We start from the raw sequence: 25,799 nt of genomic DNA, 5'->3' as shown, positions 1-25,799 counted from the left end.
AAACTAGATTAATGCACAGCACACCCATGTAGGTATGTAGGTGAATAATGTATTCCATACGGCTTGTCGTATAACAAGGGTAACCGGAGAAAGAAAAACACATTTGAAAGGAACTTTCTAAAAGGAACCGTACCTTGATTGAAATCATTCGTAATTATGTTCGCGTTGTTAGGTTTTATATACAGTGCGACCCAGAAAAAAGAAACCGAGAATTATCGATGTTTTATCATAATTTAATCACAATTATAATTAATAAATGACACACATTTGTAAAACTTAGATCCTCTTCTTTCATTTGATGCAACTCATATGATGCATATTTCACGCATGAGTGATTAAAAACAATTTGAAGGAAGGAAACCAAAAAGTAATTTTGGAGGGCAGTATTTCGGCTCGGTTTCCTTTTTTCTGGGTCGCACTGTATAAAATGAATTATGTTTCGATCACTGATTGCAACTCGAGGGGTACTAGCATTAGGGGCTCAGAAGCTCAAAAACATGTTTGTCGAATAGATTATTTAGAGTAATATTACAATGGAAAACTAGTTTAATGCACAGCACACCAATGTACACTGTAGGTATGTTGGTGAGTAATGCATTTCATACGGCTCGTCTCATAACAAGGGTAACAGGAGAAAGAAACACACATTTGAAAGGAACCGTACCTTGATTGAAATCATTTGTGTTTATGTTCGCACTGGTAGGTTTCATATATAAAACGAATTATGTGTCGATCACTGATTGTAACCTGAGGAGGATTAGCATTGGAGGCTCAGAAGCTCAAAAAACATGTTTGTCGAATAGATTCTTAAAATTGATATTACAATGGAAAACTATTTGAAGTGAAGAATATCCAAATTTGGGTATTATTTCGTTCAGCTCTCATTCACACCATTAAGACGGACATGAAACTGAGGTGGAAAAACGAAAGAATATTTTAGATTTAAATGTTTATTCTAGTATTAAGGTCTACCATATTTGCAAGATTTCACATATAATTATGTATCATAATGTTAAGTAGGCCATAAGTGAAAACTCTTAAACGTAAGTACCGAACTACTTACTTGCATTTAAAATAAGAGAGAGAGAGAAAGAGAGAGAGAGATAAAGAGAGGGAAGTGGGGGGAGCAAAAGATAACACCGAGTTAGAAAAAAAAAAAATTACGAATATACAGGGAGGTGAAAGAAAGGAGGCGAAACTCTTGTAATCTATTCAAACGCATTTGTGGGTTCTAAATCGTAACCTTGGGATGTGTAACATTCCACTTGGCTTTGAAGTTCCGTGCTCCGAACCGCGCTTCCACTGCGGGGACTTTCGGAAGCCAGGCACCAGTTTTACATTTATTACAAAATATTAAATTACCGGCAAAATTCCAGTGTAAATCAACAACTTTATATGGGGATTGTATTGGGAATAGTGCATCAAACATTTTTTTTCAAATTTAGTACTCCGTTCTTCCTATAATTTGTGTGCCAGAGTTGGTAAAAGAAAAATTACATCCTGACAACAACTCAATATTTTAGGATAATGCGTTAATTTGTGCATGTTTTAATGTCCCGTTATTTAATCCACAATCTTCAATAACATTAGGTCTGCTAATGCGTGTTTTCGCGTGTTTTTTGTATTTTTGAAGTAAAAAAAAAGCATGAAATTTATACACAAGTCTGTGTTCGCTTGTTCTACTCTTTACACATTCAACAATAGATGAGAAATCATTGAAAGGGGCAGCGAACAGTTGCTGTGATACCATTTTCTGATGTAGGAATTTTAAATCCTGAAATTTCATGCGCTCTTTTATCTCACCACCTGGTCAACAGTTGCAGATTAGCACCTACCTTTTCGGCGGCTTTGGTCATGGGGTCAAAGGAGAGCGGCTTGATTCCATTCCTTCTCTATCACGTCCCTGGAATATGTAACCATTTGTTGAAAACCAAGCACGCGAATCGGTAGCCTTTACAATTATGAATAATGGTGAAAATGAAAGACTGCATTCGTTGATGTCATGTTTATTTTTAGATGCATTGTTTGTATCACGTCAAAGTCCTGTGAAGTAAACAAGGGACTATGCTGAAGATAATTAGACGTGTAAAAACTTGAGTTAGCGAAGATGAGAACTTTAAATGCCCTTTTTTTCAGAGCATTTTACTGTATTTTACTTATGTTTCCCCAAAGTATTTTTTATTATTGTTAGCAATAGTGTAGGTAAACATCAGCACGCCCATTCAGATGCTTTTTAAAATCTTTTATAAGGCTTTAATTAGAAAGTGCTAATGTTTTTATTTTTCCTCTGTAGGCCGTTGAGGCTTAGTAAAATTTAATGAAGTTAATCCACTTGCGAATTTAAAATTGGCAATCAACAGAACAATTTGCCTGAGTGATAAATTTCAAAGAAAAAAAGAAGAAAATATTTGGCTTTTTGTGGTGGAGGAAATAGGAGAGTTATCCGGCACTACGTCACAATGACATTAGTGATTGATACATTGTGAGAGTACTGTGATTACAACTTTGAAAATCCATAAGTTTCGTTGAAACTTTCACAAGGAAGAAGGGGGTATTACACAATTTGTTATCACTGCATGCTTAATAGCTCATCATCATCATCATCATCATCATCATCATCACCATTACTCATCATCATTATTACCATCATTACCATCACCATTGTCATCACCATCAACATCATCATTGTCATCATAATTGTTATCATCATCATCATCATCGTGATCACCACCATAATCATTTTCATCATCACCACCATCACCATCATCATGCTGGGATTCGAACCCTCAACTCTTTGAAAGGCAAATGGATGAATCACTATAATACGACACTTCCGATTAGCTCTGAATATTTACAAGGTACTAGAACACCCACCCCCTGGACAACCACCCCTAGGATAACCACCCCTAGGATTACCACCCTCTATGACAACTACCCCTAGGGCAACCACCCTCTCGGACGTCTACCCCCATAGGACATTACCTCATAATACCTGGCTTATCTTGTAAACTTCTTAAGTCATGTTCACAACAGTTGTCCCATGTTTTCTGCAAGTTATTTCAGTGGTCTCTTGATGTTTCTCATGTACCCAATATTTGGAAATGTGCTATTATCATACCAATTCCAAAGGTTCCCAAACCTGCTATTCTAAATGATTTCAGACCAGTTGCTCTAACTCCTGTTATTATAAAATGTTTCGAAAAACTTGTGAAAGAGTCTCTAATTGAAGAGACAAAGGAACACCAAGACCCACTTCAGTTTGCCTATAGGAGTAAGAGATGTGTTGACGATGCACTTACCTACTTGTTACATACAATAATCAAGCATTTGGAGCAGACTAAGTCATATGTCAGAGTAATGTTTGTTGATTTCTCTTCAGCTTTCAACACCATTGTACCACAATTACTGATTGAGAAGCTACACTATGTCATGAAGGTTAACCCATTCATGACTAACAGGTTACAAAGAGTCCGTCTGGGGGAAGTAGTCTCTGACAGTAGAACACTGAATGTAGGAGCAGCACAGGGGTGTGTGCTATCTCCCATTTTGTTTACTCTCTTAACAAGTGATAGTCCAGTCAGCCCATCTTGCAATATCGTGAAATATGCAGATGACACATGTATCGTAGGATTAATAAGTAACAATGAAGAAACAGCCTACAGGGAGGGTATTGACAAGTTTATGGAGTGGTGTAAACAGACATCACTGTTTCTGAACACTAGCAAAACCAAAGAGATGATTTTTGATTTTCGTAAAACTGGAATAGGGGAACATGAGGAGATTTCCATTGGAGGAGATGCTATAGAACAAGTGTCAGAGTATAAATATCTTGGAACGATTGTGGATGACAAATTGAAATGGGACGAAAATACTAAGAAGATTCAGTCAAAAGGAAACCAGCGACTGTATTTCCTTAGAAAACTCAGATCATTTAACGTTAGGAGTCGAACACTTGCTCTCTTTTATCAAAGTGTTTTCCAGTCTGTCATATGTTTCTCTTCACTAGCTTGGTTCAGTGGTTTAACAGGGAAAAAAGGTCTAAACTGACAAGGTTTGTATCACAAGCCAGTAGAATTATTGGAATACCCATGCAACAATTAGAAGACATTGTACAATCAGGGTTGAACAGGCTTGATACCATAATGAAAGATGAATCACACCCACTCCATGATGAGGTGTTTGTAAACAGATCTAGTAGGATTAGACTGCCAAAAGTGAGGACTGAGAGAGATAGTCAGTCATTTTTGATTGCAGCATGCAAAGCTTTCAACAGTGAATTTAACAGATGAGTTGTGCTCACTGTTATTTCCAATGCATAGCAGTGCTTAGGTTTTCTTTTGATAATGTGCAATTCTTGTGTTTCATATTTTCATTGTATTCACATAATAATAATAATAATAATAATAATAATAATAATAATAACAATAATAATAATAATAATAATAATAATAATAATAATAATAATAATAATAATAATAATAATAATAATAATAATAATAATAATAATAATAATAATAATAATATTCATAATAATAATATGTTTTATTGGGGCATCATACAATATGTCTCTATGCGCTTTACATAAACAAAGGAGCATAGCTAATGTATCTATATATATATATACGTGTAATTTGCGTATGTACATGTACTTAATTTAATGACGGCAGTGTAACGCATTTGCAGATTTCTCTTTCGTAGGAAATTTATCCTATGACAACTACTTTCTTGTTAAATTTTTGTCAGAGCCAAATATCTTGCCTTTTCAATAATGAACACAAATATTTGAATTCTGCAATAAAATAATTTGGTTTTGTTATCATATACTGAACATATAATATTTTTAAATAAAAATGAAACAAATCCGATAACAAATAACTCATCTGTCATCTGAAAATGCATTGCATTGCCCTCCACACCCCAGCTTAGTAATTTGTAATTTGCATGAATGTCTCTTTTTCTTCTCTCTTTCTTCCTTTCTCTTCTCTCTTCTTTCAAAGTCGCCGTTGCGTAATAGCTATTTTATACTCCGATAATTTATTGTCTCAATCATCTCCATCCAGGCATTTTTATGCCGGAGCACTTCTCATCATCAGAGTTTTTACAAAAACTGTCAATTTTCAAAATCTGGCCTAATGTCCTCTGAAAAGAATTGGCCATATTCAAGGAATAAAGGTAGCGAAATTACTCTAATGAACTTTCAGAGGCATCTTATTATTAACGTGAAATGGTACGATACAACGTGCACTATCAATGAAGGAGTTAATTCATTAGAACACCAAGTTAGTCCCGAAAACATTTTCAAGATTTGGCAAAGAATTATGGTAAAGAAAGAGAATAAAGGTGACGACGTTTCTCCAATTACATTTCTATCGATCCCAAAACAAAGATATTTGCAAAATGGTTGCCACTGATTAAACCACTTAATGGACTAACAGCTACGTAGACAAGAAGGGCATTTATTCATCTCTAAGCGAAATACTACCATTTTCATTGGAAAATAGTAGAAATCTTTATTGTTGGAATTATACTCCACACTAATATCTGTGTATTGCATATTCTACGTATAATAAGAAAACAACTTCATTGATGTACATCTACGCTGAACATCAATGTTCTATTTTTTATTTATATTTTTTTATATTTGATAAGTTTTTATTGATTCAATATTATTTTTACATTCAACGTAAACATAATACAAATACACAGACATATATCCATGTTACAACGATAAATCAAAGAAGAAATCAAACGGAACTATTAATCAGCATCAATGTTCTATAACAACAACAAACACAACATCAGATTATCCAGGAGATACTCAGAAGCTTGCATTATTATAACCATGAAAATAATATTTTAACACAGCTTAAAATTAATGGTAATGGAACAAATGAAGAATTTGTTTTTATAAGTTCCAGTTGAGCACTTTATGCCACTTCCTTAACAATATTCCAGTTTTTCCTTAAAAAATGTAATGATAAGAATTACTTCTATTTAGAGAGTGTAGCTTCTATATGAATATACTCTACTGTGTTTAATACAAAGCATCAGATTACTACCCCTGCACTAGCTAACCGCCATGATAAGGCGCCAACAAATTCAAGGAATTTATTTCTTCCGACTAACCATTCACTTCACCTGGATGGAGAGTGGCAAAATGCATAAGTGCCGCGGCGGGAATAAACCACGGACCATGCGATCCACAGTCCGGACAGCGATGATGTATCCGCTAGACCACGACACCATTAATAAACATGGAAAATGCGTTTGTATGTGTTTTTATTAACTTTAAAACAAATGCAAATCATTAATTTTGTTAATGATGTAAATTTCATTTCAGCGAATTATAATTCCAGTTCATATCAAAGGTCTCTCAAATAAAATAAAAGCGGGGGGGGGGGGGGATGATAGGTGCCAAAATATTTTCGGCAATGGATCAAAGCAACCAAGAGGTAGAGGCGTGTGGCAGGTTGCACCCTCTCCCTTCCAAGATATTAACTTTTTCAAGTCACCCTCAATATAGATAACATTTTAGAGAATATGGGACCCATGTGAGTCCCACATGGGCTTGCTACCTGGGTTATTATCTTCTCAAGCATAAAGGCAGGATTTTAATTTAGGGGGGGGGGCGGTAGTGAGCACCTCCTAGGGCGTGGGTGCAGGGAGGGAAAGTTTCTCCCTTCGATTCGATAACTATAAGTTGGCTAATGCGTGTTTTCGCGTGTTTTCTGTATTTTTGCTGTTGGAAAAAGGATGAAATTACACAAGTTTGTGTTCGCTTGTTCTACTCATTACACATTTAACAATGATGAGAAATCATTGAAAGGGACAGCAAACAGTTGCTGTGATACCATTTCTGATGTAGGAATTTTAAATCCTGAAATTTCATACGCTCTTTTATCTCACCACCTGGTCAACAGTTGCAGATTAGCGCATACATTTTCGGCGGCTTGGAGCATAGGGTCAAAGGAGAGCGGCTTGATTCCAGTCCTTCTCTATCACGTCCCTGCTCCAAACTTCTTATTTGTTTCTGTGTAAGCCCACCATTAAAAACTGGGGTACAGTATTCCATGACAGGACGAAAATAGCCCGTATATACCAGTTTCCAGCTAACGTCAGTCCATATCGTTTCAGAAGCCTACAAATAATCAACGTTCTGTTACATTTTTTGACGATTTCAGTGACATGGAGATCCCATTTCAGATTGAATTGCACAATGACACCAAGAATGTTGATAGATTGGAAGTTATGCCAGGGGTGAGTCATCAACATATAAAGTTGGCTCGGCAGGGGGATTTTTGGAGAATGTCAAACTAAGTGAAAAACACTTTGAAGGATTTAACATCATGTGATTTTGACAGGACCACTGATCCAAACTGTAGAGGACAGCTGGTTAGTCCGAGGGATCGATTACTTTACGACATTCCAACAAAGTAAGATCATCTACATATTTATAGCAATCGATCGGTTCAGACGTTTCACTTGAGGTGGTACAGTACTTAAGAAACATAAAAATGTATTAGATCGAAAAGGAAAATGACGTTACTGATTCGTTTACAGTACACTTGATTAAATTTCCAATCGTCTAAGTATACAATGTACTATTTGTCATTTCGATACTTTCTCGACACTTTCCATTCAACCATTTTATTTCGGAAAATTGTAAGTTGTTTTGATAACAATGCACAAATAGGCAAAAATATGTCACCTTTGTTGAAAACCAAACTTGCGAATCGATATTCTTTATAATTATGAATAATGGAGAGAATGAAAGATTGCATTCTATGATGTCATGTCTATTTATATTTGTCTCGTCATTTTCTAGTGAACTAAACAAAGGACTATGCTGAAGATAATTAGACCGTGTAAAATCATGTTTTGAATTTAGCTGAACAAAACTCGTCTTGAGTAAATTGCAAAGAAGAGAACTTAAAATGCCTTTTCTTCGTATTCAGAGCATTTCACTGTATTTTACTTCTGTTTTGTTTTTAAAGCCCGTCTGCTCTAGTTTGGCCAGGGAGGATTAGACCTCCCTGCTAGCCTCATCAGTATCAGTGCTGTTCTTACAGAGGGCCATGTATTTATTATTACCCCTGAAATTGCCAGGTACTCATTTACACCTGTGCGGAGACTGGCAAACTTGAATGAATGTCTTGTCAAAGGGACGGTAGTGCCTACCTGGGATTCGTACTCCAATTCTTTGATTGAAAAGCAAGTGGATGAACCGTTATACTACGACACTTCCGATCAGCTCTGAACAGCTACAAGGCACTAGGACACCTACCCCCTGGACAACCACCTCCCGGATAATCACCCTCTAGGACAACTACCCCCTAGAACGACTACCCCCATAGGAAAACTAACCTCGGTGGTTGTCCAGGAGGTAGGTGTCCAGATACGTATATACAATACCCAACAGGAAGGCAACATCCCAATGAGAACACGAATATTCATGAGTTTTTTCTTATATAATTATATTTTTACTTCTAGGCATGAATTTGAAGAATTCAGATATTACATTGAATAGTACTGAACACTTTAATGGAGAAAGATACACTCGTAAATTAATTTAATTCATTCGTTAAGGTTTGGCACAAAATCACAAATGTATAATTTTAAAGTAATCACGCCATTTGTTTGACAATGTTATATTTCTGAAGACCTTGAAATACATGTACATCAGAACACTCAATAATACGAAAGACGAAACAATCATCGGAGTTTGTACAAAAACTGTAAATTTTCCAAATTTGGCCTAATTTCCTCTGAAAATAATTGGCCATAGACAAGGCATAAAGGTAGCGAATTTTTTTTCTACATTTGGCAAAGAATTATGGTAAAGAAAGGTAATAAAGGTGACGACGTTACTCCAATTACATTCCAGAGCTACCTTCTATCGATCCCAAAACAAAGATATTTGCAAAATGGTTGCCACTAATTAGACCACTTAAAGGATCAACAGCTACGTAGAAAAGAAGGATATTAATTCATCTCTAAGCGAAATCTATACTACCATTTTCATTGACAAAAGTAGAAATTTGTATTGTTGGAATTATACTCCATACTAATATCTGTGTATTGCATATTCTACGTAATAAGAAAACAACTTCATTGATGTACATCTACGCTGATCATCAATGTTCAATTTTTTGTATATCTTTTATATTTGATAAGTTTTTATTGATTTAATAACATTTTTACATTCAACATAAACATAATACAAATATACAGACACTTATATCCATGTAACAACAATTAATCAAAGAAGAAATCATATGGATCTAGTAATCAACATCAATGTTCAATTACAACGACAAACACAACAAAAAATTATCCAGAAAGTACTTAGAAGCTAGCATTATCATAACCAAGAATATAATATTTTCACACAGCTTAAAATTAATGGTAATGGAACAAAGTTCCAGTTGAGCCCTTTAAGCCACTTCCTTAACGATATTCCAGTTTTTCCTTAAAAAATGTAATGATAAGAATTACTTCTATTTAGAGAGCGTAGCTTCTATATGAATATACTCTACTGTGCTCAATACAAAGCATCAGATTACTACCCCTGCACTAGCTAACCGCCATGATAAGGCGCCAACAAATTCAAGGAATTTATTTCTTCCTAACTAACCATTTACCTCACCTGGATGGAGAGTGGCAAAAGGCATAAATGCCGCGGCGGGAATAAACCACGGACCATGCGATCCACAGTCTGGACAGTGGTGATGTATCCACTAGACCACGAAACCATTAATAAACATGGACAATGCGTTTGTATGTGTCTTTATTAACCCATTGCTTACAACAGCCTGGTGGTCCCTGTATTAAGCTTATGGGTATAAGATAATTCAGTAGTCAACGGGTTAATTTTAAAACAAAAAAATGCAAATCAATAAATATGATAATCGATGTACATTTCATTTCAGCGAATTATAATTCCAGTTCATATCAAAGGCCTCCCAAAGAAAATAAAAGCATTATCTGAGTTCAAACACCAACGGAATAGAGGTGTGATCTGAGTAATATATATGTTTTACATTATGCAGAACGTACCATTATGCTCAGCCAACTACATGAAGAGCTTTAAATTAGCATTCAATGATGAAAGCCCTTGAGGGTGCAATTCTGCTTGTTATGATCCGTCCATGAATTTCTTTCTGGAGTGATGTGCTGCAGCCAAGATCAATCCGAGACAGTTATTTCTCTGGATACAGAAAAAGCACATGAAGTGATGATGATAAAAGAAGGAGGAAGAGAAGAAGATGATAAGGAATGACAATGATGACTAATCATGTATTAATAAGAACGAAAACACTTGCAACTAGGCATGCAATCGTGTCACAACGATGTGCGTGCAATGGCGGACTTGTTTCTACGGTTCAAATGAAAGAGCTTCTCTTGGACAATCCAGAGCAATTTGTAAGAAGTATGTAGCTTATGTGATGGTGGAGATAGGTAGGGCGAAAGAAAGGCCACCAAAACGGCCAGAAACGGACATAATGGCGCCTGGACGGTTACGCATGCGGGATTCCGAAAAACGAAGAATACAGTGACCTTGAAGGGATGCTAGAGGCTATTCCTACGAAGTTTGAAATAAAGGAAGGGACCTAGAAAGGGCTCGCAAGTACTGCGTGTAAAACCAATGGGATTTGGTGCATGATGAACATGTGGTGACGCGTGCTGTGGCACAAACAGCCGCCCATATTATACGAACACAATCATGCAAAGTAATAAAATGGCGTCTTAATTGGCCCCCCCCCCCCTGATTTTCAAAATTCCGGCTTCGAGGTGCACTGCGTATTGCAACTCGGAATTTTTACTGTAAAATTTGAAGGAAATAATGGACGGGAAGTGTCGAAAAAGCAGTCTGAAAAATGACGTCATAGCCGATACGTGTTATGATTGAGCGGAATCTGACGGAAAGTGACCCTTTTTCAAATTCGATTTCCTCAAATTTTTTAGCGTGAATATATACCGTATTTGGTATCATTCGAAAGTGCACTTCATTGCACGTATTTAACGGGCTGTTACGTAATGCATATTAAATTCATCATTTTGGGCAATAATTTTGCGCTGACGTCATCAAATTTTACCAAACTTAGCAGAAAGTTTTCACGTGCCTGATTGGAGACATGTGTATGCCAAGTTTCATTGACGTAGGTATAAGGATTGTCATTTTAGAGCAAGTTGAAGTTATTTCGCAATTTTCTTGAAAACTGCATAATTGGAGGGCAATTTTCTCAAATTTGGTCAGTGTTAGGGTATATAATTTTTTATTTGGCTGGAAAGAGCATATCTTCAAGTATCTAAATCCTAAAAAAGGTACGGGTTTGGCCAGAAACGATGGAGATACGGCCACAGAAAGAACGCAAATCCTAAAAAATTTAGAGGGAGCTATTTATTGTTTGCATATTTATTGGGAGCGTTAAATTCTGCATGGCTTTGGGCAATTATGATATTAAATACTGCAAGAAATTGAGACGAAACGGAAATGGTATGAGGGAGTAATGGCAATTTTAGATTTTGAGGGGTCCATTTTTCAAATTTTTTAGAGACTGTTCACGGAGCCGGTTTCGGATTTGAGTTTGCAGAGCAAAGATGGCATTTTGAAGCTCAGGTTATGCGTCGCAGATGAAAGAACATAATCTTGGACTATTTAGAGGAATTTGTACTCTGTATGATCTAGGATAGTGGAGATAGCCAGGAAGTAAGGAAGAAAGAAAGGCCTTAAAACGGACCAGAAACGTACAAAATGGCGCCTGAACGGTTATGAATGAGTGATTTAGAAAATCGCAGAATGTAGTGACCTTGATGAGAAGCTAGAGACTATGCCTATGAAATATGTAAGGAAACGGACACATATTCCTCCGATTGTCTCATTTTCGCTCGCGTGAACATTGCCAGCACAAACCACTGACCTCTACCTCCTACACGGATCATCGCACATTCCCATTCACTATACGTTACGTACTAAAAGGTTGCATTGTCTGACCGTTCATGAATATTCATGTTTTTGCTAAACTCGGCAAAATGTTTGCTTTTACTAAATGGAAAAATTACGGTGGGGTTGGATGAAATGGACAAAACGAAATAGGCAGAAGTGATCTATGATAATTCATGCTTTTTATGTTTCGTGTGCTCGACCTATAATCTTCAAATCGCTTGGTAAACTGAGTCCAAAGTTAGACTTGTTTCACATGTGTATAATAGGCAATGACGAGCTTGCAACCTATTTTGAAAAATTACGGTGGGTGAACTTTCAAAAGTCAATGAGACATGAAGGCTCCAATGAAAGAGCTAGTGATAACGTACGTCGGGGTGGATGTGCTTTTCGTTTAAACAAAAAATGAATTTGTAACGATTTTTTTTAAAAACGTCCATAGGCTAACATGTTAGGCTGCTGAATCTGACCATGCTCTGACGATAGGGGGCGTTGTGAAATGAGACTAAACGGAGCCATATGTGAGAAGAGGGCATAACTAGTGATTACAAGCACTACGTGCAAAACGAATGCAACTTTCTGACGAAAACAAGGAGAACACGAAGAAGAAGATTAACGGTGCATAATGTGGACGAAAACAAGGCAATGATATCGATATTCGTCAGTGCAATGACGATTGTAATATCGTGTGATGTCCTTGAAAATTGTATAATGACACGCCTATGCATTTAAAGAGAGCAGAACCCTTTTATGTTTGATGGGAAGGGGGAGGGGGTGTCTGGATACTCTACAAACATGCCTATAGATTTAATTTAATTCAATTCAAGGTTTATTAACAAATATCTTCGCAGCCGTATAAGGCTGAATTGCGATACAATTCACAGATAAAAATTGCAAAATTACAAAAATATACATATCAATTACAATGAACATAGTTTGACATAAATTAAAAATCAAATACAAAATATATAAACAGAAAACCTAAAAGTTCAAAAGTGAGTTTTAGAAATATTTACGGAAAATATTAATCAAATAGCAGTCACCACGATGAATATTTGTCCGGCAATACTCTTAAAATATTTATGAAATATTGCTTGTAAACTTCTTCGAATTTCTGTTTTAAATCAACTATCCGGATACACAATTGAAGCACAATTATAAAAACTCGTATGCTAATTATTCTTCAAGTTCTCGATAGGGGAGGTTGTCTGAATCTGCAGTATTAATCCAATACCTACTGGAACATGGTGGTCCCTGTATTAAGACTATGGGGATTAGAGAATTCAGTAGTCCACGCGTCGGGTTAACAGTATCCGGGATAGTATCACTTACTATATTGGTGCTCATCTTTGGAGAATCCCGGGTTCTTTAATCCTACTCCTCGCTCACTGCACATATAAGACACAAATGAAACATTGAAGATAATAACCTCACAAACACCAGCAATATATATATATACATATGTTACAGTTCTAGGACACCTAACCCCTGGACATTCACCCCCTGGATAACCATCCTCAGTCAACTGTCCCCCAGGACAACTAGCCCCTAGGACAACCACCCTCTAGGACGACTACCCCCTGGGACAACTACCCCCGGACAACTACCCCCCAGTAAACTACCCCTACGACAATCAACCCCTAGGGCAACTACCCACCAGACAACTATCCCTTGGACAACTAACACCCGGACAACTACTACCAGATAGCTACCACCTACGACAAGGATCCTCCAGGAAAACTACCCCCCGGCTAACTGTTCTAGGGGGTAGTTGTCCGGGGCAAGTTGTCCGGGGTAGTTGACCAGGGGGTAGTCGTTCTAGAGGGTAGTTTTCATGGGGTAGTTGTCCTAGGGGGTAGTTGTCCTAGGGGTAGTTGACTGGGGGTGGTTAACCGGGGGTGGATGTCTAGGGGGTAGGTGTCCGGGTACGATATATTACACAATTCACTCCTACATCCTAATCAAATGATAGGTTAAACGCAGTCACGTGTGATTCATTTACTGAGACAATCACATGGTTTTTCTTCACGAAAAAGCGAGCAAAAGTATGCAAATAATGTTTTTGTTTACGAATTAATAGTACGAATTAACAAGTACAGGGAATCGAACCCTACACATTGTTATTGTTTGGTATCAAACCTGACCAGTACAGGGGCAACGAACTCTGTTCCATTGGTATTATGCGTAGCTAGAAATTATGGAGTTTTATCGCACGTAGGGCGATATAAATAGTTTAAATTCATCAGTGACAGCACGCGTCAGAAGCGGCGTCTCTTTTGTGATGATCTTTTGCGGCGTCTTGAGAGAAAACAATAACATGCCGACGCCCTTTGTGTCAGCGCGGTATCTTTCATGTGCGCGTAGCTATAAACGGAAATAGTGCGCGGTATGTTTCAAATCTACATATGGAATTGTATTAGCCGGGATGTATTGGGTTACCCACGGTGTTAGCGTAAGAATCCTCATTCTACTTGCATATTTGGTAGAGGATGGAAATAGACATTGATCGGTCGCAAATTAATTTAATTTAGCTGGGTTTTACTGAGCCTGAGGAGGATACTTCGTAGTGGAAATTTATTATACGTGGATTTCACATCGGATTTCAACAGAGGAAGAGTTTCAATTTCAATTCGACTTGGTTCTACAGAGTATACGGCGTAGTGGATAGTTTATACTGAATTGGATGTCTTCTCGGAATTTATAAAGGTTACCTCTGAGTGGAAAGTTAAGATTGACGATGGTTTATCCGTATTTACTTCTTTATGTACGTATATCCAGTATGAATGTACATGTTTCTAGAAGTGGTTGAAGATCAACGATGCTAAATATCATTTTAATTATGAACGAATAAATTGCATGGTAGTGACCTGATTTATTACCGCGATTATTACATTTAAAGGGATCGTTTAACAATGTTAAATCTGAGATGCGCGACCCTGCGTGTTGTCAGTGTCTGTGATATAGTGTTGTATTGAAGCCCCCCCCCCCCCAAAAAAAAAAAAGACTGACCTAAAGGTTTGTAATTGTCATTGCAGCATGAGCTAAATCACGCATTTTAATTTTAATTATAGGCATCTTAGTCCAGTAACACCAACAAAGCAATTGATCGTACGATTAATTTTCGCGATTAATTACATTGATTCCTATGTGCCATCAATCGCAAAAACGCAATCATCCGATCAAGCGCTAAGCTTTTTGTTACGGGGTTTAGAACCCTGCACCTACACCCTTTCACGGTCAAGGCCGCCATTTTAATTTACGAGTAAATATTGCGCCATCACTGTTTTCAGATGCACATAATCATGTATATTGTTGCGTCTTTCGCTTACATCAAATTGACATGGGCGCCACTTTGAATTACGAGTAAACAACTTATTTTCTCGTAATTTAACATGGCGCCCATGTCGGCGCATGCGCACTCTCGTAACCGTGAAAGGGTGTATTACATCTAACAAGCACAGGGACTCGAACCCTTTACCTTGCAATGTATTGGTATTTAATACTCACGTATCCCTTGTGCCTTTTCCCTTGGAGTGCACGACGACGGCGATGATGATGACGGCGACCACCAAGAACACGACGGTCGCAGCCACAGCAATGCCTATGATGGACCCCTTAGCCAAGCCACCATCACCCCCTTGGCCAGCTGGCAGGGAAAGTATAGGAACAGAACAGTTCAAAAGATGCATTCAAAAGAGGTATCAGAAGTCTCTATGTGCAAAGTTATGTACATGTTTGGAGTCATGTTTGATATCTTGGAATCGGGTCTTTTAAAATCGTATTATGAGTTGTATAGGTTTTGAAGGCTCGTCACATATGAGATGCCATAGTAGGAATCTTTCTATTTTGGAGTGGAATTCAACTTAAGAAGATCGTCTCCAAAAGAGAGTAATTCGATCATTTAATTTCTGGTGAATTCCTTCATATTAGGAAGTGACTCCTAATGGGATTCTTAAGATCACACTTAGTGATGTCACGAGACCAATTCGAATGGCGGAGGATGAGGAGGGGGAGGGGTCATAATGGAAAGGGGTGAAGTCAGCTGCATCTTGTTCATACGTTAGCACCCCCCCCCCCTCCGTCTCCTCAAATTAGGTTTTAAAGATTTTTCGTTATGCCTTTAAAGGGATAAAATTGTTTCCCGGCAGGCAACATTAAACAAACTAATAAGCAGCAAGTAAACAAAAACAACACAAAGCATAGCAAAGCAAAAAAGAGACAAAAAAGGTATCACCAATTTAGCGATTTTTAAACTGGTGAATAAAATTCCCTAAATTATCTATCTGAAAAGAAAACAATAAGCAAAAAATAAATAAAAACACACTATTTTTGTTTTGTTTTGAATGGATAAGGGGAGTTGGGGATCCTACTCCGCAGTGACGCCTAATGCAGTGGGGCTTTAATCAAACCACTCCCTGGACAGTCTATTACCTGATCCTGATCATTGAAGTGAGGACACTGTCAAGGTATCCCCTTCGGCTGAGGGGATCAGAGGTTGCACAAACCTGAAAGATACACACACACACACGGACACATACATTCTTCTATTACCTGATCCTGATCCTTGAAGTGAGGACACTGTCAACGTATCCCCTTCGGATGAGAGGATAAGAGGCTGCAAATACCTGATAGACACTCGCACACACACACAAACAAACACTTCTATTACCTGATCCTGATCCTTGAAGTGAGGACACTGTCAAGGTATCCCCTTCGGATGAAAGGATGAGAGGCTGCACAAACCTGAAAGATACACACACGCACACATACAAACACTTCTATTACCTGATCCTGATCCTTGAAGTGAGGACACTGTCAAGGTATCCCCTTCGGATGAGAGGATGAGAGGCTGCACAAACCTGAAAGATACACACACGCACACATACAAACACTTCTATTACCTGATCCTGATCCTTGAAGTGAGGACACTGTCAAGGTATCCCCTTCGGATGAGAGGATAAGAGGCTGCACAAACCTGAAAGATACACACACGCACACATACAAACACTTCTATTACCTGATCCTGATCCTTGAAGTGAGGACACTGTCAAGGTATCCCCTTCGGATGAGAGGATAAGAGGCTGCACAAACCTGAAAGATACACACACGCACACATACAAACACTTCTATTACCTGATCCTGATCCTTGAAGTGAGGACACTGTCAAGGTATCCCCTTCGGATGAGAGGATAAGAGGCTGCACAAACCTGAAAGATACACACACGCACACATACAAACACTTCTATTACCTGATCCTGATCCTTGAAGTGAGGACACTGTCAAGGTATCCCCTTCGGATGAGAGGATAAGAGGCTGCACAAACCTGAAAGATACACACACGCACACATACAAACACTTCTATTACCTGATCCTGATCCTTGAAGTGAGGACACTGTCAAGGTATCTTCTTCGGATGAGAGGATGAGAGGCTGCACAAACCTGAAAGATACACACACACACACACACACACACACAAACAACCACTTCTATTACCTGATCCTGATCATTGAAGTAAGGACACTGTCAACGTATCCCCTTTGGCTGAGAGGATCAGAGGCTGCACAAACCTGATAGACACACACACGCACACGCACACACACACACACATACACACATTTCTATTACCTGATCCTGATCCTGATCCTTGAAGTGAGGACACTGTTAAAGTATCCCCTTCGGAGGAGAGGACGAGAGTGCCGCTGGTAGACAGGTCTACCGCATCCTCAGCCAGAGAATCAGCATCATCCTGAGTATAGGCATGAATCTCAATCTCCAACTCAGCGATAATGCTGCCAGCGCTGAAAGACGTGGCTTTACAGTCCATACCTCGAAGGTCCGATCCTAACTCTCGCCTAAGATGATTCCCCATCTATTAGGAAATCAAAACTTAAATAATAATAATAATAATAATGGTGGATTCTTATATAGCCAGGTATCCTCTTACATCATCTCGGTTGAGTGTGGCAAATGTAGATCAATGTCTTGCCAAAGGATATTAGTGCCGCGGCGGCACTCGAACCGTGGACCTTGCGATCGACAGTCCGGTGATGTATCCACTCGACAACACGTTAGCTCTACAATGCAAAACTTCTCATAATTATAACCTTGGCCTTTTGTAGGTGACCAAAATGTTTTCCTCCATATATGTTGGATTTCCTGCTGATAAATGATATTCAAAACAGCAGGTTCATGTGTAGTTGTTGTTGTTTGTTTTTTGGGCGTTCAGTCAAAATTGACTATTTACGTCTGTCTGATTATTAGTAGTAGTAGTATTGTCGGCGACCGTCAAATCATTTGTCGTTGAGAAAACTTTGCGCCTGTGCTTTCGCTTGTCCACTGCGGGGAATGTACCATGCATCCCGGCCAACCCTGCTGCGTACGTTGAGCGAGCTTCTCAATCATATTTATCCATACGGACAGTATATGTGTTTTACAACAACGGATAATGGTGATGATGACAATGATGTTGATTTTTATTATTTGTATTTACTTTCATTATTTTCATTATTGTTATCGTTGTTATTATCAATAATAGTAGAATCAGTAGTAGTAGTTGTAAAATAGTAGTAGAAGTAGTGGTATAAGTAGCAGTATTAGTAGTTGTAATAGTGGTAGTAGTGATTAGGAAGTGTGCGCTTATAAAAAAAGACGCCTGGCTGGAATGCTCCCCAGGGAGTGGATAATGTGCATGCATTGTGTGCGGGTAAGCCTGAATCCGATGACCGAGGTAATAATATATATATCTGTATAGCGCTTTGAGAGGGCCTTCGGTCTTGAAAAGTGCTATATAAGAACTAGCTATTATTATTATTAGTAGTAGTAGTAGTAGTAGAAGTAGAGTTATGTTATTATTATTGTTTTTGTCGTCGTCGTTGTTGTTTCACTATCGATGTTTAATCATTGTTTCAAACTTACCACTCCACAGTACAACGTTTCAAGCTTCTTGAAGCGAGGAGACGCCTGGTTCTTCAGATCATCAGTGAACACAAGAATCTCTCCGTTTAGATACTCGCCTGTCAAAGTCATCGTTACAGTGCTAGTAGAAAGCTCTAGGAATCGGAAACAAAATATCAAGGAAAAAGTTCACTCTTGCCTCAAATTTGGTTAAAATTTGATAATGATAGTCTAATCAACCTAGGAAAGCCTCATCAGTAACAGATAATACTGTTCTCCGTCAGGGTCCTCCCATTATTATAGGCCTACGTACTAAAATAATAATAGTAATAATAGCTACATTAATATCGCGCTCGCATCTATCCCATGGGCTGCTCAGGGCGCCTACGAAGTGTTAGCGAAGCTGCCCCGAGGCGCTAAAAACATTCAGGGAATAAATTCCTACCAGGTACCCATTTAGAACACCTGGGGAGAGACTGGCAAATGTAAAATTAATGTCTTGCTAAAGGACAAGTATATTTTAATAGACAGTATGATAGAGAGTTGCAAAAAAGTGGGTAAAAGCATATTGCCTGACGTGTCTAAATAAAGATGTAAGCACGGAGAAAGGATTGAAGCCGGGAACTCTCATATGAAAATCAATCTTTTATCAATGTACAACAATGCTCTTTTACTGATTAATGAACAAAAAGTTCGAGGAAATGATATGATAACAATAATACGAAGAAGGCGAATAATGATAATAAGAAGACGAATTATGATAATAATAATAATGATAATAATAATAATAATAATATAATTCTACACCTGGATGGGATTGACAAATGTGGAGTAATGTCAGCTGGCTGAGATTCGAACCCTCAACCCTTAAATAAACCGTTTTACTTATTTTATGCATACCTTTTGAACAAAAGACTCTTGATAACTAAAACAAAAAGGAAGTTTTTTTTCTCCGCCTTAGCAATAATTGATGTATGCACAGTGAATTCAATCCATAGGAACACGATCTAACTGGTGACTTGTGTTGAGGGGAACTTTCATGTATACATTGGAATACCTTAGTAAAACCGGTCTACCCAGAGACACGTCAATGAATAATAATAATAATAATAATAATAATAATAATTTAAAGTCCACTCCAAATTCTATTAAACCGAAAATGGAAATTCTTTTTGCCCAATTGATCGTGAACCCGGCAGCCACTGAGCAGCGCCAGATCGACGTTGCTCTATCCCCTTATTGTTGAACGCCAAACGAGGTAGCAGCAACTCCCGTCTTTTAACGTCTTTTGGTATGACGCGGCCGGGGTTCGAACCCACGACCTCCCGGTTTTGATGCGGACGCTCTACTGACTGAGCCAACACACACTTATATAACTCGACATCTCAACAATAATTTAGACTCACTCGTGAAATCTGTCTCCATTGCCTCGCAGACCCCTTCCACGCCCATGTATCCGGTGTAACGATAAATGGTATAATCGCTGATTTTAATCTGAAGGTTTTCAATCTCAAAGATTGGTTCGATGATGTCATCGATGGCGTCATTGAAGTACATGGAACACCTGTCGTTGTTTGTATAAATCTCAAAACTGCTCTCGATGATATTCCTGGCAAAAGTCTGACGCTCTTCGTTATCATCTCCTGTATAGTATACGAATATAAAACAATTCAAGATAAGAATATGCGTTTAAGAAAATGTATAACTATATTAAGATGTATGACGAAATGGATACAAATAGGTACAAATAGATACACATACAAACGAACAACTAACTGTTGAAAGAAACATCCATACCAATGCCTTCTATTACCCATTCCTCACTTCGACTTTATAATTAAATAAATGATTACAACATTTGTAAAATATAAATGATGCCCGAATTAAAGACACCATTTTAATTTTTGTCAAAGCTTGTTCTTTAGTTAGAATATCAGAAAACTCTATTAGTTAACGCCTTCAAAGCTGTGTTGGTATTCAGGAAGCAATTGTTCTATTCAACCCCAATTTATTCGTATAAATAGAAGGCATACCCCAATGAATTTCTTGACTTAAACCTGATCGGTTTCCGCAAACCAGCAAAGACAAAACATAGTAGTTCGAGCTCAATATAAGAAATGCGTATATATAAAATCAGAATGACAACGTCCGAAGGGTTCTTTTTTATTTTTGAAATAATTTACCGCATTAGCTTATTAATGTAAGTTCGATTAAAGCTTTTTAACTTTGTTTTTCCTTCAGAATATTATTTGTCCCCTAAAGACGTCACCTGTTATGGCTAGTACTCTGTTGATTTCTTGGCAGAGAGCTTGTCTGCTCTCATATCCTACAGCCTGGAATACAATACGAGCACCGTTCTGGACAAGCTGGTACCACGCCGAAGTAGAATTTACCCCAAACGACTCAAGTGTCTGGTCCCAATCTTCACAGAGCATACCATCTATATTGGGTAGATAGACAACCATCAGCTTAGCACCGAATTCCGATATGATATCAGGTATGGACCTGTCCAGGAACTGGGCGATGTTTGGACAGATGGTCGACGGGTCATTGATGTCGATGTTGTAGAGTTCTTTGGTGATATTCGCAATGATGTCTAGGATATACATGTATGGGTCTTCCTGTCTGCGAACCCTTTCATCAGTTCCCGGGCCGTAGATCAAGTCGTTGACTATCTTGGTAAGGTCTTTACAGAATTCCGTCGCGTCAAATTCCTCCAAGTTACTAGCCGCTTCGCGGATCCTCCCGCAAACTGGCTTATAATCCCAGGAATCTTTAACATAAGACTCAAAGTCGGGTACCATCGATTCCAGCTCAGGTAAGACGTCTGTACACACAAAGGCAAGGGAGTCGATGAGTCGGTCTTGTTGCCAGATGCCCCCAACAGCATTCAAGAAGAACTCAACGGTCAGGGTGGTCTCAGGGATGAGCTGGACTGGAACAGGGTCTGGGAGGTCTATTTCATCTGAGATTAGAAATGAAATAAAAGCCATTTTACTTATCGCCAAACGGAGCAATCGATATAAATGAGCAACCAGAGGCAAGTAAGTTTCAATAAATTATAATCCACATGGCTCATGAAGTGTCAGGTTATTTTGTATCATCATTAGCCCAGCGTCTGTTCTGTTTATTTTTCAAAAACCTTTGGAAAACTTCTCTTAACGATGGCGCCCCCCCCCCCCCCCCACACCGCGCCAGTCACTGACTCGGCCATTAATAAATCTTCATTTGTATGGCAATTAAACTATCCATGATGACTCTAAACGCTTTTCTGATATACTACAGGCTAACCCTTGTGTTTTAATTTTTGAAAACATATCATCTGCTAAAAATTGAGCAAAGAATACCAAATAAAGTACAGTACAATACAATGTGTACTACAAGAAGGGTATTACAGGTACGTAATGTTAATGGCATTTACGGCTTTATTGCAGGCAGCCGACGATCTGATCGAAATTTGTTCTGTGAGCGTTGTTTTAATGAAACGAACACAAAACATGTTTTCTTTATTCTCTCTTCTTTTCGTTTTATAACATTATATGTTTAATATTATCACAGTTTATGAACTTACACGTGACAGCGTTCTCCATTGCTGTACAGACAGCTGCCACTCCACCATCAATGCCGGTATAAGCAAGAATGTCATCGTTCGAAAGCACATAGGCGGGTATGTTCACACGTATAAGGGGCAGGATGACATTGTCAATGGCGTCATTAGCCGATGAAGTACATCTGTCAGCTTCCTCCACGGTATCGAAGATTTCGGAGATGATGTCCATGGAGAACGTTCTCCTTGCGGCGTTGTTATCTTCTGCAAAAAATGAAATACAAATAAAATAAATTATGAGGAACATAATATCACAAAGACTTTCCAGAAATCAAAGTAAGGACAATTTTTTAATACCACATTTTCTGCCCCTAAAACCCCACTGTACTACTTGTACTGTAGCTACTTGCTCCCTCTATATAGAAAACAATGCCTAATCGTGACCATTGGTCCCCAATGATCCTCTTTTTAATTGAGAGCTGAGTTGATGAGATAGCCACCTGTCAGTGACCACCCTGAGTGATCTCAGGCGCGTACGCAGGGGGGGGGGGGGTTGGGGTCTTCTTACCCCCCCCTACCGCTTATTCAGCGGTCGGCTGAGTCGTTGCGATTTTTTGGGGAACAAAAAAACAAAAAAATAGGGCCCTTTACCCCCCCCCCCCCGCTTATTCAGCGGCTGGCTGAGTCGTTGCGAAATTTTCGGACCGATTTATAAATGTTAACCCCCCCCCCCTTGAAAAAATCTTGCGTACGCGCCTGGGTGGTCTAATCCCTCCTAGCCAAACTAGTACAGAGAAAAACCAAGTTCGGATAACGTCCTATTGCTATCATTATAATGTTCGCATATTTTACATGATGGTGAACGTGGCTATTGGAAAGTATCTTGTCTTTTGGAAGTCTTTGGTATCACGTTGAGATTGGATCACTGAAAGATTAAGCTTATATACTGTACTTCGTGAAAACTGTCTACAAACAGGGATCTATGTTTTTATCACCATTGACAGGACGACACCGGCCGATCAGTAAAACATTGTGACGTCGTGGAGGGCCTTACACATATTATTAGACACAGTTTTAATATCCTTCTGGCTTTGGAGTGACATTTCTCAGTAACCAAGACGGATAACTGAATAGCAGTCGGTAGGCAAGAAGAAATGAAAAGAAAAGAAGATGTCTATATTTTAGCAAGACATTAAGCACAAATCATTATCTTACCTTGCACCGATAGTGCTTGCTCAAGATGTTGACAAAGATCCTCTCTGTCGTCATATCCGACCACCTGAGATCCGATACGAGCGCCATCTTGGATAATGCTGTATACAGGCGACGTGGAATCGATGCCTGCACCTTCAAGGAAGCCTTGCCAGTTTGCACAGATCGGAGCTGCCCGAGGTAGATAGGCACTCATCAGTTCAGCCCCAAACTTAGAGAGGAGATCTTGAAGAGATGGCCTCAGGAAATTCTCCTTGACGTTGGTACAGATGGTGTTGATTGTAGATGGGTCATTGATGATCATGTTGATGTCAATTCCATAGAGGTCTCTGGTGATGTTGATCAGGATTCCAAGGATACCCAGGGAATCATCCATATATTCCGCTTGTCTGCGATATCTTCCGCCACTGTCCTGAGATATGTGGCTATTGACCTCAGTAATTATGTCATTACAGAATCCCGTTGCGTCAAAAGCATCCAGATCTTCAGAAGCTTCGATGACTTTATCACAGACGAAACCCCAAACCAGACTTGACTGGTCCACTTCCGGTACCGCCGAACCGACTACCGGTAGGACACCTCTGCAAGCATAGGCCATCGAATCAATGAAACGATCCTTCTGCAAGATACCACCAGCAGCGTTGATCATGAATTTGATGGTCAAACCAGGAAATATCTCTCCCGGGTTCTGGAATGGCTGGAATGGCTCCTCATACCCTGAAGCCATGGCAACAAGTATTGAGATTGCGAAAAAAGCAAACGACCTCATTGTTGGATCGTTTAACAGCTGGCCTAATATAAGGTCGATCGCACCAATCGAAAACTAGAACGTTCAACGTCTCAAGTCCTATATAGAAATGAATTGCGAGAAATCAAGTTATGTTCCGACTTACCACAGTATTAAATTACTAGCCTTTACAAAACCTATAGGCCCGTATTCTATCCTAATTCGGATAAAAATGAGCCTAGGTCTATCTAAATCACATTTAACAAATTTAAACTTTAGACGTCTGAGGGACTTCCTTTTTTAAATCCGATTTTGTTTAAAGGCATACACACAGAATCGGGCTTGAAATTCAGCCAATGCCAGATCATGGTCATGTAATATAGATACAGAACAAGGGGGTGTTTCACAAACACTAAGATTGACTTTAAGTTTGACTTAACTATGGCAAGCCATTCATGCCACAGTTGGTCTCACTATTATGATAACAATAATAGATCAAGATACATCTATCTTGATCTAAGGAGACACAAACGATTATGACCATTATGATCTTTAGATATTCTGTAGATTTGTGACATTGATTTGTACGTCCTTTAAGAGACCGATTCCAGTTAATGGTGAGAGCAACAGTGGCACGAACGGCTTGCCATAGTCAAGTCCAACTTGATGTTGATTTTGGTCTTTGTGAAAGACCCCCAATGATAGGCTTCGAGTGGAAGAAACGCAATGGGAAATGAAGAAAGAAGGACGGAAAGGAGGATAGAACCATACGAGGGGAAATTAAGAGAGAGATGATATAAGATATAAGAGGAATATAAAAGAAGAGAAAAAGAGAGGTAAAGAGAGAGAGAGAGAGAGATATGAAGAGGGAGAGAGATCTAGAGTAAGAAGAGGGAGAGAGAGGTAGACAGAATGAAAGGGAGAGAGATAGAGATAGATAGGAGATAGGGGAGAGATTGTGGACATATATATATATATAGAGAGAGAGAGAGAGAGATAGATGCATTGGGAAAGATGAAAAAATAGGATAGAAAAAATGAGTAAATGAGATAAATGTGGACAAAAACTGAAATAAGGACAAATAAATAGAGGAGGAAGAATGGCTATTCAAGAAATACGCAACCATATTAAAAGCATAACCCCCTGACTTGTGCAGTGGTCCAACCCAACGGTATATAGACCCATTACACACACTCAATGATGCTAAGAATTTCATGGACAGAAAGAGTTTCTAATAATGAGGTATTTGTCATGGCAGGAACAAGACGAAAGCTTCTGAATAATTATAAGAGGTCGACAGCTGAGCTTCTTGGGCCATGTTATACAGAAGAATGGATTGGAAAATCTTGCACTGACTGGAAGAATAGAGGGGATGAGGAGTAGGGGTAGAAGGAGGATTCTGTGGATGAGTAGCTTAATGAGTGAGATTACTGAATGTGGAATTGATCTCGGGGAGAATGAATTACTTCATAGAA

The 25,799-nt window shown here is 38.7% G+C and overlaps 1 protein-coding gene across 1 annotated transcript; it reads right to left on the bottom strand.

Moving 5' to 3' along the window:
* Positions 1-9,875: 9,875 nt before the first annotated feature.
* Positions 9,876-24,012, bottom strand: LOC105445927. The gene is made up of 9 exons (XM_030988458.1): positions 23,601-24,012; positions 22,410-22,649; positions 21,108-21,803; positions 20,245-20,481; positions 18,860-18,993; positions 17,570-17,813; positions 15,452-15,590; positions 13,277-13,332; positions 9,876-10,207 (listed from the first exon to the last, which is right to left on the bottom strand). The coding sequence occupies exons 1-9, from the start codon at positions 23,971-23,973 to the stop codon at positions 10,200-10,202; spliced, it is 2,127 nt and encodes a 708-aa protein (XP_030844318.1). The 5' UTR covers positions 23,974-24,012; the 3' UTR covers positions 9,876-10,199.
* Positions 24,013-25,799: the final 1,787 nt, after the last annotated feature.

This window comes from Strongylocentrotus purpuratus, unplaced genomic scaffold, assembly GCF_000002235.5.
Source record: "Strongylocentrotus purpuratus isolate Spur 01 unplaced genomic scaffold, Spur_5.0 spur5_scaffold_17, whole genome shotgun sequence".
Lineage (NCBI taxonomy): Eukaryota > Metazoa > Echinodermata > Echinoidea > Camarodonta > Strongylocentrotidae > Strongylocentrotus > Strongylocentrotus purpuratus.
This window is presented reverse-complemented; position numbering and strand designations above follow the sequence as displayed.